Source organism: Semicossyphus pulcher, unplaced genomic scaffold (genome assembly GCF_022749685.1).
Source record: "Semicossyphus pulcher isolate SPU_LCO1_2020_fin unplaced genomic scaffold, fSemPul1.0.p SCAF_7, whole genome shotgun sequence".
NCBI classification, from domain to species: domain Eukaryota; kingdom Metazoa; phylum Chordata; class Actinopteri; order Labriformes; family Labridae; genus Semicossyphus; species Semicossyphus pulcher.
In genome coordinates, this window is record NW_027211748.1 from 11,200,594 (window position 1) to 11,216,655 (window position 16,062).

At 42.6% G+C, this 16,062-nt stretch overlaps 1 protein-coding gene across 1 annotated transcript in view; it reads right to left on the minus strand.

Annotated features, from left to right (window-relative positions):
- Positions 1-9,827: 9,827 nt before the first annotated feature.
- Positions 9,828-16,062, minus strand: part of eif2b3 (eukaryotic translation initiation factor 2B, subunit 3 gamma) — a 34,925-nt gene continuing 28,690 nt past the window's right edge. The window contains exons 11-12 of the mRNA XM_069685157.1: positions 14,809-14,912; positions 9,828-10,057 (exon numbers count right to left, since the gene is read on the minus strand). Coding sequence (XP_069541258.1) covers positions 10,005-10,057; positions 14,809-14,912 — 157 coding nt within the window. The 3' untranslated portion in view covers positions 9,828-10,004. The remainder of the gene's footprint in view (positions 10,058-14,808; positions 14,913-16,062) is intronic.

Consider the following 16,062-nt stretch of genomic DNA (forward strand, 5'->3'; position numbering starts at 1 on the left):
GCAAACATCGCCTATTATTAGCTGCTAAGCAACAGCTCACCAAAGTGGAGAGAGAGGGGGACCACCCAGGCTGCTGCTGCCTGGGCTGGAGGGGAGGGGGAGGGAGGAGGATGGAGGGAGGGAGGAGGGGGAGGAGGGAGCGAGGGACTCTTTCAATAAACTCTGCACAGCCGCGCGCGCACACACACTCACACACGCACATGCGCACACGCTCACGCACACAGCTAGCTAGCTGCCCGCCTCGCTCGCTCTGTGAACATTATTCCCAGCGGCCCTCGCTCTGTAGTTTGTAAGAAGCAATCGCACATGCCATCTACTGATATCACGCACACAATTTTCAGCTTTTTATGTTTCATTAGCACGAGCAAAAAAAAAAAGGAATGAAAAAAATCTGCTTCTTAGCAACAATGTTAACACGTGATTTTTTTTGGTAAATCTGTCAACACTTCTCATATCTCTTCATCACATCTCATGTTTGAAGAGGTTTCTGAGCCCCACATTTCTCACAGAACACCCTAAAAAGACATTTTTATCCTCCCAAGCCTTTGCTGTGAGAGCACTTTGTTGAGGGCAGCTGTGAGAAGAAGAAGAAGAAGAAGAAATATGTGTGCGTAGGTTTTTAGCACTAACAGCTGTAACCTCAGCTCTCGCGGCTTCTAAAAGTAGGTTGATAGGCCTTCTTACACCCTAGAAAATATCACCTTTAGCCCCTGTAAAAGTACCCTAAAAAGATCGTAGGAATTATTCCACATATGCATCTTTTACTTCGACACCTCTGAGCTGCCTGCAGTGTGACACCCTTATCTCTGGGGAGAGTTTTGGAAAGTTTCCCCGTCTCGCCATGCATGATTTCATGAGGTCAGAAAGTAGTTCACCTTAGAAAAAGAAAGAAAGATTTTTAAAAAGAAGGTTCTCAAACTAAATTTTTCCTAATCTATCTGTCAAAAAAAGAAGTTTGGTGTGTCTATGTGGTTAGCTAATGTAAGCCCCCATTAGCCCCACTCTTGACAGCATAGGGGTGAAGAACAAACACAATCTGACCACATTACACACCATCCTCCTGTGCTGCTGTGTGGAACATTTGTCAGGTTGCTGGTGTTAATTTGAGGCCCATTGAGTGGCCGTTAAACAATTTAAAGCTGATGTAAAGCACTTTGAATGTAGGTGTTGAAGCTATAAGGTCATTGTGCTGGTGACGCGGGCAGTAAGAGAGATTCGATCGACGACTGTGCCGTCCATCATCACTGTTTACATGGAGACAGAGGACAGGAGGAACTCAGTGTGGATTTGTAATATATGGGGTAGTATCTTATTTAGGGCATCGTAAGGAAAACAGCATAATCATATGTGCCAGAAGAGTAGCAAGAAGGTGTTGGTGATTAAATATAGCCGAGCAAGTTTCAGAGGAAGTTGTTGTAGGCAACTTTTACTTGACAGCTGTGTGAACTTTTTCACTTTAAAAGTTTGCATATAAACGATAGTTTGTTCTAATAAAACAATGCAGTGTAATAGATAGAATGATCATATGACCTTCAGTATAAAAACTGGTACAATGCATCTGTATTGGTATTATACTGTACTTTTTCGAGTGTTTGATAGTTTCAGTTCATGTTATTGACAATAGATCAGTGTTTTAAACACAGGTCTTACTTGTGTTGATTTTTTTCTGTATTTGCACTTTTATTTTGGCGAGGGATTTCAATGCTTCTTCCCCTGATCACTGTCACTGTAACAAAACTACTGTTAAAGCCTTGCTCTTAATCGTTTTGTTTGCTTTAAAAGTACGATTGGCTGTCACCAGTTTGACCACAACTTGCTAAATAATCAAAACTTCTACAAAAGATTTGCTACTTAATAAATAAAAAGCTTCTTCTATGTCAAATATGCTTGTAACTCAAACGCCTCTTTGGACCTTTATTCAGATCTTAATCTTCCTCTGTGTTTCTACACTAAATACATAATGAAATGGAAATTTAAACTGCACATCTTTGCATTAAAAAGATTCGTTTTTGAGGCCTTAAATGTCTAGAAGAGCTAAAAACAGGAGTTAAGCATTTGTGCTGCTCAGATCTCCTGTTATAACTTCACTGACTGAATCACTGGTTGGAATATGGGATCACTAAACTTCTGCTTTACCACCACACAGCCGCTCTATGCAGCAGTTAAATGACCCACCGACAGACTCTCCTCCATCTGTCTGAATGGAGGCGACCACACGTTCTTACACCGCGCTCACATTTCCACAGTGGCACTGGCCGGCCTGTTCTTCGCTGCCTGCTGGACCTGGTCTAGTTTGCCTGGCCTGGACTGGGTTGGGTCGGGGTTGAGCGGTGGAGGCAAACAGGCAGCTGGAAATGGGAGCTAATGTGGAATGTGAGGAATTGGGTTGTGTGGTAGGGGGCCCCTTCAAGCCTAACAAACTCAGGGAGGTCCGAGGCCTGGTCTGGAGGCCTTGGATAAATAAACCATGTGAGATGACCATGCGCTGTGCAGATATCTGCCATCACACCGCCCCGGCCTCCAAACACAAACCGCCCAAGCCCCTTCTCTCCCTCTCTCCCATGTCCCTCCATCCGACCCTTCCTCTCTTTACCTCCTTTACTCTTCCCTTTACCTTTAACTTTCTTCTTAACACCTTCATCTTCACCTCTGTTTCATCTGCTTCTCTACTCCTGCTCTTCCACTGTCCTCCTCCCTCCCCCCTTTTTCCCCTCTATCTCCATTCCTCCATTTCATGTCTCCCCAGTGACTCCCTCCCTCCATCCATCCGTTCATCCGTGCATGCATGGCTGCCTGTCCGTCCGTCCGTCCAGGTTCTGCATGTGCTATAGGCAGAGCCACGGAACCCGCTCTGCACTCAGCCGTCACACAGCAGCCGGGGCGCCCGGGGATCAGGCCCGCAGAGTGTTTATTTATCGAGGAGAGAGGCTGTGAGAGCGCTCACGACGGCATTTCTTCTTCTCTCTTAGGGAATAAGTAGAGGTGAAGAAGTGAGAGGAATAAAAAAGGGTCAGATATATGCTAAATGTTTTTATCATGAGATATCATGATAAAGGACAAACAGAGGTCAAATTAAATGGTTCCATTAAAGACAACAATAGGGTGTATGTGGGGAACATTGAGGAGGTTGCACAAGGAAGAGGCAGACATACCCAACAAAGGTGTAGCCTTCCAAGAGTCAGGGCCTGATAGTGTTAAGGGCTTAAACTCGGTTAATAAATAAACTTTCTAAAGTGTGTTTAAAGACATATTTTGGACGGAAATATGGGGGGAAAAAAGTGGATGAATAAAATCAGAAAAGAGTGACTCAGCTGATCAAATATATGATATGTCTATCACAGATAGATATCTAAGTAGCAATATGACAGCTTTTTCTTGTATGTTATGTTGTATTTGTGCTATTATCACATTTTAAAGGGTTAAGATAAAAAAACAATCCTATAAAATCAGCCTATATAAAAAGAGACGGTGAAAATCGAGCTTTTATTTTGAAAGTACAACTTTACCCCAGAAGTGAATCTCTCTTACAGCCTCTTTGTGTCTCACTGAGTTGTGTGACAGGATCTCAGTGTGCACAGACAGTACCTGCCCTGCATCAAACAGTTGCTGCACATAATTATAGAAACATGTTTTAATTTGTTTTGCATGTGGCCTAAAATCACAGATTGCAACATAAGTATACCTTTCTACAGTTTCCATGACGGTGTGACTGAATCACGTCATCGAAACGATGGAAAAACTTCAGGTGGGATGGATGAGATCTCAAACGCACGGTTATAGAAATGAAAAGGCCCTAAAATTTAGACTAAAAAGTGTATATACACGATTTGTGATGCAGGTTTGGAATAACATTAAAAACTGTGTTCACATTTAAATCACTGAGCAATCTGAGGGTAATTGAGGTGTAAGGTGATCATTTTTTACCCTCTTATTACCCCCTGTGTACTTATCTATGTGTGAGGGCAGGTTACAACATCTCCATTATGCAAACCAGCTTAAAAAATAAGAGACGAGATCACAAACAAACGTCGGGTCGACTCTTTCCCAAAAGAACAAAGAATATTTTTGATAACCAAGCAGCAGATTTGCCTGCAGGCCGGCCGACAGGACAAATAAAGCTGTTCCATAAACACGGAGGAAAAAATATACACAAAACTCACAATGAACCAAAACCTTCAGGCTTAGAATATTTAGGGTGTGTGGTTTAAAGTTCACAGAGTTGTCTTACATATTGTTGGGAAAACCCTGTTCGTCTTCACGTTTCTCAGATTTCAGTGCTAAAAGCCAAAAGTTGCCCGGTAGCAGAGCGACACTTTAAGCACTGAGCACCTCTGTCAGTCTGCGAGCAGAGCCGGAGCTGCCACCCACAGTCTCACACAAGATTAATTATGATAATGCATTTCTTTAGCCCTTTGTCATCGTAATGAATGGTTGCCTTTCTGGGGGAAAAACACACAAAACACAGAGAGACACAGAGAAACACACTTTTCTTTAAGTCTTTGTTTGTGTGGTTGTAACAGAGGTATTGTCAGACGCGGCTAGCAGGTGGTAACGCAAACTCAGATCTGGGCCTTTAAAAGAAGCCTCGCTACTGTGTGTGTGTTTATGTGTAAGAATATGTGAGCAAACACGGCTGAGGTGATATCGCTTTACAAAAAAAGCTCCTGCACTATTGTGTTCTGTTGCAAGAGATGAACAAGCTCATCAGGAGGGCTGCGAGACAACACAGAGCTGCCTGTTTATGCACAGAAATAAAGTTTCAAGTTAAAGTTTTTCTTCGAACATTTTTTAATTTCTCTTTCACATTTTTGACTCTGAATCTCTGAAGTCGAGTTTCTTTTTACTTTTAAAGCTCGAAACAAGCGTTGGTGGGAAATTTAACAACGTAAAATGACTTGAAATCGTGAAACTACAGCGCAAAATTAAGTAAAATACAATTAAAAAATAGTTTTCGTTGAATGGTTTGTTGTAGCTGGTCTGTTTGCAGCTCCAGCTGTGAACATTACAAACATTCACACTAATAGGATTAAAAGAAAAAGGTCACTCGAGGGTGTAAAACACGTCGGCCTTTTGCTTCTTCCTGTGATTTTATTGCAAACGCTATTTAAGACGTGTCCCAATCAACCACCCAGTCAATGTTTAGTTAATTAGCTGGGGGCCGCCACGGTGACAGACAGGGGTATCTGGCTCAGTGTGTGTGTGTGCGTGTGTGTGTGTGTCACCGAGGTTGTTATCCCATACATGGGATCTGTGTCTCTTTGTTGGCTGAGCAACATAAGCAACTGTTGTATCTCTAAAGCTTGTGAAAAAGACTGTTTGTGTGTGTATGTATTCACGTGTTTAAGTTAGAGATGGGCTGCTGTGTGTGTGTGTGTGTGTGTGTGTGTGTGTGTGTTGGGGGGGGTTGCATCTTGAAAGGTAGTGTGTGGAAAAAAAAAAAAAAGAGGGAGGGAGGAAATTCATTTGTGGCCGGAGAACACAGAAGACAAATTGAGGAAGTGTTGTGCTAATGTGTAGGGGTCAGCAGCAAACACACACAGGTTTCTGACTGACTGCCACTTGGGTGGCCCTGCTCTCTCTCTCTCTCTCCCTCGCTCACCCACGATCAGCCCTCAAGCCATGAAGCCACCCAGCTACTCAAGCAACCACCCCCCCCACCTCCCACCCCACCCCTCAAACCAGGATCCCAGACTCCACCACACCTCTCTGTGAATCTGTGTGTGTCTGTGTATCGCGTGTTTGTCTCCACCATCCGTCTCCACCGTCTACCAGGGACGATGGTCGTTCCTTATTTTACCTCTTTTAGGTCCAGCGAAGGCAAAAGTAAGACATCATGCGGATGTTTGAGTAACCAGCGTGTGCGATAGCGCTTAACATGATTAAAAACCGTGTCATTCTACGAGCATCTCATAAGTATCTTCCCTGAAGCTATAAGATGTTTAAACTGGAGACAGCACATTTCTGTGGCTGCCCATCAAACGGGAATATTTCAAACGTCTTCCACATTTTTTTCTTCCCATTTTCCCCCCAATTTCAAACATCCTCGGAAACTGGTAATTCCTCCGTTACAAGCTAAAATGTGCTTCCTTTGCTGCAACGTTTTGGTTTGAATTGGTCGTCCCAACAACAAAAAATAGTCCCTGCCTCAGAGGTTAATGTTAGTTGGATTATGTGAAAGTCAAACATTTTCTGCACTGTTTGGGTTGGGTCTTCATCCACGTCTCGCTTCATAAATCAAGGTCAAACACTTCCTCCCAAACCTTATCAGACTTAGTCTATGCAGACTTTACTTTGGACTGTTCTCGCTGCAACTTCTGGTCGTTCAAGCGGTAGATTGGAAACAGTTTTTATTGCAAAGTAATTCCATTTACGTCCTGGAGTTATTGGAACATTGTATTGTGAAAAACGTCATTTTTTTAACACAAAGAGGGGAAGAAACCGTCTTCACAGCCAGAGACAACTTGTAATACGTTGGCGGTATTTGGGGAAATATGCTCGTAGCAATCTGGGAAAACTGTCGTTTAACGATGAAACCAACCAGCTGTATTACACATAGAAGACTCTGTTGTGGAAGTTAGTGAGAAACGTGAGACACTGTTGAGATAACATGTCCACAAGTGTCATTTGATGCATCAAATGTTGACGACCGTTTGAGTTTCCCCCGATCCGCTTTGGGCTCCCTCCCAGACTCTGAAAATAAACCGATGTGAACAAGACTTTCAATCTCCAGACTTCTGTCAACTTCTATTAAATTAACATCCTGACTGAGTAACATCTTCATGATCCACTCTGCACAGACACAAGGAAAGTTTCACACGCAAGAAGCAGGAACAAACAGAGACACGGAGACTTCTTACAGCAGATGTGCAAGAGCATCATCATTTATCGGATGCTTCATTTACTCTTTGTTAAACTAATTTCGTGCATAAATGTTCAGACAGCTAAACGCTGACTGATGGTAATCTGTGTCCGACAGGTTTGTTTGGGATGCAACAAGAGATGAAAATCTTCTGTCGAAAAGTCAGAAAATTCCTCGCAGCTACAAAAGCGAGGAGCGACACACGGCCTGATATACGATCTGTGTCCCGACATCTGATCTCCACATCTGCAGAGCAAACATGCACATTTGTGTCCGCATGTGTGCACACGCATCATGCATGCATTCACTCAGCGGGGTGAGACAGCATTGATTAGTTTGTATGACAGAGAGATTAACAATAGGCACACACACACACACAGGTAAGCATGCACACATGTGTGAGCACACACACCAGCAAACACATGTATGTGCTGGGAGGCTCAACCATGGTGGCGTTGTATTGAGGGGACTCAGGGGTCTTTGTGTAAATATACAAACCTTTACCCAAACACACCCGGCTGCCAGATCTCATCATGTGGTTGAAAAGAGAGGTCAGAGTGTGAGAGCGCTAAAAAGGTTAACGCAGCCAAGACAAAGAGCTCAGACAGAGAGAGCCTCCACTGCGGTTTAGCAAATTATTGAAAGAGATTTTCAGCTCAAAACTCAGGTGACAAATGAAGTCTGCATATAGTCTCCGTCAGTCTCAGAGGGTTGTAAAAGAAATGAACGGTTAGTTGTGATTCAAAAATAGAGCGGAAGATCTGTTACAAAAAAGAGGATGAACAAAAATCTTTCCACTTTCCGAAGTTTGTTTTAAATCTGTAACTGAATACTACAATGCAACAGCAAGATAACTACAGGTAGAAGATGGTAGAAGATGAGGGGAATGGAAAAGTACTGCGCTGAAGTATTTCAGTCTGCGAGCTGCAGCCACATCTGCAGTAAACACACTGAGAAGACAATTCTGTGGTGGCGTAAAGAATACTTTGTGTCTGTTGCAGTTTCAGACGGGGATCCACATCTATGAAACGCTTTCTTGTAACATTTAAATACGTAGTTTAAATCTGAAATCTGTGAGTTGAAATGTTTAGATGTCATTTTACAGCAAATGAAATTAAAATCTTTACTTTCTTTCACTTTCTATTAGACATTGAAATGATAAAGGAATAATTCCTGGGTGGTGGGTGGAGCTGTTCCGCCACCACACTCTATCTAGATTGTGGAAAGCTTTCCTTCTGTGCACGGCATTGTGGGAAAAAGTGTACATTTTCCCCGACAGTAAGTAATCTGTTTAAATTTACAGTTTTTTGTTCTCTGCCCAGATTGAACATAATATAAATATAACCTGCTTCCACTTGAATGTGATTTAGAAAAAAGGACCCTGAGACATTCTGACTTTAAGTTCCTTGTAAGGGTCAACATCGAAAAATGCAACCCCACAGCATGTTCATTATGTTTGTATGGGACTATTACAATTATGGGGGATTCTCTTTTGTTAAGGTTAGAGAGAGACTAATCTGGGTTTAATGTGTTTAAGTGATTAAACCAATGCCTAAAGGTATCTCTTAAAGGGAGTGAATACTGTATTGGTTGAAGTGAACATATTACTGATTCTTGCAGAATCACATTATCTTAAGAGAATATGTATTTGGGCAGGGGGAGGCTTCCTCAAACATATCTGCTGTTGCAAAATAGCTGTACATAAACATACCTCATTGGAGAATCTATATTTATACAGTAATGCAGCTTTAACACCGGACACACTGATGAAATTCATACTCATAAAATGATCTTTAAGTGTAAAATCAATGTGTTGCTGTTTATAAAAGGAAGATAAATGGGTCCCTGCTTTACCAACAAAAAGGAAACACTTTTCTTTATTCATGGATGCAAACGTATGGAAAGTAAATTTTTCTGCTTCAAGAATCTTTTATGTCGAGAAAAGTCCTCAAAAATCCTCAACAAAGTTGTACTTTCAACTGTTTTGGGGACTGAAGATGAAAGGATCATTTCAGCTCCTGACCTCTCTCATATTTTATACCTGGTTCTGTTATAAGTTCAGTGCAGTATGTTGACAGTACATAGTGGAGATTAAAACCAAATGTAATAATAATCATGTCATGTTGTGATAAACGTGTCAATCTAACTGCAGAAGAAGAGGTACACCACATGACATCATAATCTCTCTCTCTCTCTCTCTCTCACACACACACACAGACACACACAGACACAGACACAGCGTAACATCACATAATCAGGCCACAGGAGACAGTCTAAATGACTCCTGCAAGGCCACAGACACAATAGGAAACAGAGGACCCTAAATCACACACATACACACAAAGCACCCCCACAGACAGACATCCTCGACCTCGTCCTCTTCCTTCGTGACTCAGGAACTTCAAACCTGTAATTTAAGAAATGCTCTGCTGAAGGAATGTAATAAATCTTGTGACAGCAAAGGGAGCAGAGAGGGAAAGAAGAGGAGAAAAAGAGAGAGAGCAGTGTCAGGCCCGAGTCAGTTTCCTCCTCTGCCGTGTTCGTGTGAGTGTGTGTGAGGGCGGGGTGTCGGTGTTAACTGATACAGGATCAAGCTGGGTGGTCCAGGGCCTGCACATACACCATTTTTGTGTACAAATAAACTTAACCCCCACGCCATTGTGGTCACCCCTCCCACTGCTTTTTTCTCCATCTCTGGTCCTCACAGCTGCACAATGTGCTCGTGTAAACAGCGTGCACATTCAAACGTGCACGAGTCTCGCTCCTCCCTCTCAAACAGGGGGAACAGAGTAATTGAGAGCTGCCATTAGAAGTCAGTAATGATGTGATAATAACCATGGCGATAAAACTTTAACAAAGATCTTTCTAGAACTGACAGCCCCGGTATCTCTGCCTAACAGATGACATCACTGATTTCCTTCCGTGTGTAACTCAGCAGACTCATACGATGAAGACTCACTAATGGGTTTAAGCACTCGTCTTTATTTGGACACAATGTACAAAAAAGCGTATGAGAAGAAAGCGTGGAACCGTCAAGCAGCAGCCAGGCGTCTGATGGGTTAGTCAGCCAGCGTACAGGTTGTCCTTTGTGTGTTTGCTGCTCGTTGATTGGTTAAGGAGGTGACGCCAGTCCTTCTCACGGGATTTAGATCTCCATCAGCTGGTCTGTTCCAACGATCACCTCGTTAGTCCTCTCAGCTGGAGAAGAAAAAGAGGAAACATATTTAGGAATCATCAAAAGCAGGTGTTGCTTTTTTGGTTTCTAAAGTTTTGATTTCAGTTTTAGGACTTTGGAACATTCAAACACAACAACAACACATCTCATAGCTGCCTTGTAGATCCTGTGCGTAATGATGGAGGGATTAACAGTGCGAGTGCAGGATTAGTCATCAGTCTTTTTTTTTTTGGCCTTTCATGTCTTAAAAATAAAGAGGACAGTGGATCGTGTTGGAAACAGGTGAAGAGAGAATGGGGGATGGCACACGGCAAAAGGCTAAGGGTAGGAGTCGAGCCTGGGGCCGCCACATCGAGGGCTGTGGCCTCTGTACATGTGCTGCCTATTTAACCGCCGAGTTTAACCAGCGCCCGCAATCTTTAAAGGGTCAGTTCACTGATTGTCAACCTCAGTCCTATGGCTAATGCCATCATGGTAGAAAAAAAAAGCTATTTCTCTGTGCCTTTGGAGGACGCTTTCTGCTTCTCCAATGGGCCCTGGAAAACCTCCACCAGACTACATAAAACGTGTCATCTGGCGGAGGCCAGGGAGCTCGCTAAACTACACTTCCTCAATCTAGGACGCCCGCCTCCAATGTCATGTCTCGTTTAAAATCTTCAGGTTTGAAATGTAGACTGCAGACCTGCAGATTTTTTAGACGATCCACTGGTATATTCTCGCCGTATTTCAGATTCTGTACCGCTCAGAGACATAGTCTGCAGCGAAACGGTAGTATTTCACTCAAGCGTCTCTCGCTGGGCCGTTCCTTTCAGAGGGAGGGTTGCAATGCATGCTGGGTGTTGTAGGAATGTAGAATGGGCGAAACCACGAGCTGTTTGTACAAATTTCTCCACAGCTATGGCGCCAATTTCAAATATTATTGCTTCTGTCGATGACAGAGAACACCAGCTTTGACTGACAGAGGCTTTTTCCAGGGGAGAATTGCTCCTTTAATAGAGCATTAAGAATACCTACAAAATGACAACATTTTTTTTATATTGTTAGGACTTTACTGGAGTTTAAGTAACAATCAGACCAAGATATACTGTATTTGTGATAAAAGCAACAGAACTGGAATAGAGGAAGTGTGAGCAAGTTGGATATGCAACATATAGCAATGCCTCCCGGTTCATACTTTTCAGCATTGTTTGTGAACGTAATGTAGAAAGAAAAGCACAAGGCAGTGAAGAAGAAGGCTGCAAGATACCAAACATGTATGTCAATAAATGACAATGAAAATGAAAGAAAGGAAAAATGAATGAATGAAAATGGGCCTTATTGAGAGACAGTCAATGCATCGTAACCGTAACCTTACATGGCACCTTTAATAATAAGATATAATGACACTTTGGAGCTGATCGAGACCTTGAGGGTTAAAAAGCAGTACAGTGTGTGCAGATCTGAATATTAGAAGTTAAAACAAATTTATTTTGAAAAATGTGGTCATTTTCTGACATTCAATAATTGTTTGGCAGGTGTTTACTCGAGTACATCATCAAGGAGAGTTTTCCAAATAGTTCTTTGCTCTCAACAATATCACAGGAGACAGAAAACATCATTTTAGCCAAACAAAATGAAGGCATGAAGTGTTTTCTTTGTTGGAATACTCACCAAGTAATCTCTGCATACTCATTTACACACTGACATGAAGGGAAAGCAAACGCGGGCTTGGAGGTGGGAAATAAATGTATATGTTGTTTCTTACAACATGCACAAACACTGTCCCACAATGTGGCAAATCTTAGGTCACCCTGCTACAAGTGCGTCTGCCAGCATTTTCTCGCCATCTCCCTCAACCCAAAGCTGGTTCAGCGTGAGAGAGCCGCTGCTCCTCCCTCCATCCCTCCATCCCTCCATCCCTCACTCTCCGAGCGTCTGCACCGATCCAAAGCAAACGGTGGCAGCGAGAAATGTTCCGTCCACACAGACAGGTTTTTAGTGTGAAGGAATCTGTTGCTCAAAACGAGTTTATGCTCTGCTGTGTGGCGGGGACGACAAATGGAGCATGGGACAGCAGAGGAGGGAGAGAGAGAGACGAGAGAGAGGGAGGGAAGATTGTTCATTTTGGATCAGTAACTAATGTAGTGTTTAAATGTATCATGACTATATCTTTATAAGAGAATAAACAAACGAAGGAGAGAAAAAGCCATGTGTTCATGACTGAGACTGATTTGTTGTCTGGTGAAATCGAGTTGATTGTCAGTTGAATGTAATCAGGATGCATCCTCAGATAAGAACATCTTCATTAGCCAATAGGAAGAAGAGCGCAGACTGTTTAAATGGACGCACACAGTATGTGCATCTGTATCTTTTAAATATCAACACCTGACAGACCTTGCATCTGTGTGTCCGTGCGTGTGAGTGTGTTTGTGTGTGTGTGTGTGTGTGTGAGGCTGACTGGCAGGGTGGTCCTTAGCTTCTAACAGCCTCAGCAGCAGAGTGGGTGTGTAATGTCTTTAGCAGCCTAAGGTTAAACAGCTAGCATGGTGGCAGGAGACAATATACGCTGTCTTACGATATAAAGGTAGCAGGAAGGCGGGTTTATCATTAGTTCAACAAAATATTTCCCAATATGCTCCAAAATGATCAATCAACTAGCTTCTGATGAAAAATGTTGATGTGTGTCTACTAGGAGAGTTTGTTGAGTATTAGTCCATTCTATAGGCACATGAGAGGCTTATACAGGCTGATCTATGATCCAACAATCTGAGAAAAAGACAAACAAAAAACTCTTTTAATGTCTAGTTTAATGTCTGTGTGGGCATGGGTTAGGCTGCTCTTTTAATGTGTGTAACCTTGAGTGTGTTTGGGGGGTGTGGGATGTATTTTGTCATGCCTGTCTTATTTCCATTTTATTATTTTACTTACTGTAAATAAAAAGACTTTCGTCTAAAAAGTGGTCTGCTTCCTATATACCAGTGCGACCAATATACCAGTATAAAACGTCACACCTCTACATTAAACTGTGTCCGGGTCAAAGCCGTAGCGGCTCCTATTTACAATATGCCACAGTGCTGTTTTGTGTTTTCCTCACTGTTTTAAGGGAGGAAAACTAACTTGCTTGTTGCTAATGCTTGTGTCACGGACATGCACCGTCATGATCACCATTGCAGTCAATCAACGTTACCGTAGGCTGCCAGCTACCGGTAGCTACAGCAGCTTCCCAATCTAATCATGTCCATGGTTGGCTCCCTTTGTCACGTTGTAACTCTTGATTTTCCTTGCTTTCCTTTTTAGACTGTTTGTCTTCATCTGAGCGTCCAATTTGTTTCTTTTTCTTTGGATTTTCACTTATTTTTGAAGTTGTATCTGTAGTCATCGATCTTTTCTTTGTTTGTTCAGCCATAGTAGATTACTGTTTACTGGCAACACTTGCAGAGACCAGAAAAGCAGCCGCTTAGCTCCGCCGACCATTTCTGACAGACCAACCACTGCTGGGTGATGGAAAACGCGTCACTAACTGGGCGACGCTTGTGATTTTTTTCCTCGTTTGTCTCCACAGTCACCCAGTCTGTAATAATACTATATACTGTAAATGCAAAGGCTTTCATCAGTGGGCAATACCTCACTCGGCAGTAGATGGTGACTTAACATTTATATACATGAAAATCTTGAAGTTTATTATTATTTTATTATTAATAGTAATATCCCCTGTTCTGTCACTTACCCACATTGACAATAAGAATGGGAGACTGTATGCTCTCCATATTGTATCGACTGTTTCCCCTTATAAATGTCCACTGAAGAGACATTTTATCAAACTACAATCAAAGACATTTAATACAATTAAAACCCCAGCGTGTCTGTGAGAGAGATTTTCTGCCCATCAGAGACACATTATCTGTATTTGCGCGACTGAACTTTGGCTTTACAGTGTATGCAAACCAATTATGCAGCTCCAAGTTTCCACTGCTCAATAACAAGACAATAGCAGCTCATTGCTGGCGAGTTGGAAACGTTTGCCAAAAAACGTCTGAAGCGAGATCAGTTTTGTCGCACAGTTCGCTCAATTGACGCTCGAAAAAAAAGTCTCAACAGTTTCAAATATTTTTAGGAGAGTTTAGCTCAAATTCACGCTGTTGTTACTTAAAGCACCCTGTTGTTCACTCAATTAGGCTGCTCAGCCTGGTAGCAGAGCTTGTTCCCTCTTTCTCTATATGTGTGTGTGTGTGTGTGTGTGCTGGATGTGGCTGCAGGCTGCTGCTGTTGAATTCCGGGTGGTCCTGTTCTGGCCCTGCTCTCTAACCTCTCCATCAATGTGACACACACATACACACACACACACGAACACACGCACACACACATACAAGGAGCGAGCTTTGGGGACAAGAGGATTAAGGAAATAAAAAAAAAAACTCTGACAAATCTCTCTATCACACAGACTTCAGAGTTAAGACACTTTCCTGGTTGGCTCGAACGTTTGATACCACACACATACATCAACACCTTATCTGAGGCAGCCTCAGAGGAGCACTGCGGGGGGGCAAAGTAACAGCAGCAGTATAGAAAGTGTGAAGTAAGATGTAGCTGCTTGTTTTGTACAGTCTTGTAGTGCCCAGCTGATTTAATTACGGCCTAATATACCAGAATGTACCACGACACAAGACAGGTTTTTACCCCTATGAGGAGAAATTAAACAGAACGCAACAATCCATAAAATAAAGAGGGGTAAGAATGAGACATGTAGCAGCCATTATTTTGTTCCTGTGTGTGTGTTTATGTGAGCTGATCTCACCCTCTGGTTCGATTTGTTGTCCATTCCCCACCAGGCAGTATTTCAGGTCTGCTCCTCGGCCGATGACAGCATTACTACAGATCACACTGCCCTGGATATTACACCTGGAGATCAAACACACAAAGGAAATTAATAACATGATTTTTTACATTCATTTCATTTTTTTTTTACGTTCTTTGGGGTTCCAACCTAGGGTGTAAGGAGACGCGGATAAATCTGAGGGCTCAAAATACTTCTGTTAACATGCTTAATACACTTAATATATATTTCTTTCCTTCACTATAGGTACTACTTTCTTCTCTTCTGGACACTAAAAACTCTTCAAATAAAACAATCTAAGTAGGAAACAACAGTAATTGGTTGAACTGAAGAAGAAGAAGACTAAAGAGGAAGAAGATGACGAAGGAGAAGAAGACGATGAGGGAGAAGAAGAAGAAGATGAAGGAGAAGAAGAAGGAGAAGACGAAGAAGAAAAAGAAGAAGGAGAAGACGACGAAGAAGGCGAAGAAGGAGACGAAAAAGAAGATGAAGCAGAAGACGAAGAAGACAAAGAAGAAGAAGGCGAAGAAGACGAAGGAGAAGGAGAAGAAGGAGGAGAAGAAGGCAAAGAAGAAAAAGGCGAAGAAGAAGAAGAAGGAGGAGAAGAAGGCAAAGAAGAAAAAGGCGAAGAAGAAGAAGAAGAAGGAGGAGAAGAAGGCAAAGAAGAAAAAGGCGAAGAAGAAGAAGAAGGAGGAGAAGAAGGCAAAGAACAAAAAGGCGAAGAAGAAGAAGAAGGAGGAGAAGAAGGCAAAGAAGAAAAAAGGCGAAGAAGACGAAGGAGAAGAAGAAGAAGGAGAAGAAGGCAAAGAAGAAAAAGGCGAAGAAGACGAAGGAGAAGGAGAAGACGAAGAAGGAGAAGAAGTAATTGGGGGATTCGGTGCCTTGCTCAAGGACACCTCGACAGGAAAGGAACTGGCACCTCTCCAGCTACCAACCCTCATACCATGCTTGGTCCGTAGCGGGACTCGAACCAACCACCCTCTGGTTCCAAAACCAAGTCCCTACAGGCTGAGCTACTGTCACCCTAAAATGTCTTTCCCGGTGGCACTGTAATATCGGGTCAATGCGTGGAGTGAACGGAGCAAGCCCCTTTTTGTCCCATTCTAGAGGACAACTATCAAACTGATGAGAAGCAGACACTACGCCTGATTTTAGCCAGAAGGTCCAGATTAAGGCCATAACCAGCACTGTGGGCACAGTAGAAAAGATTGCTTT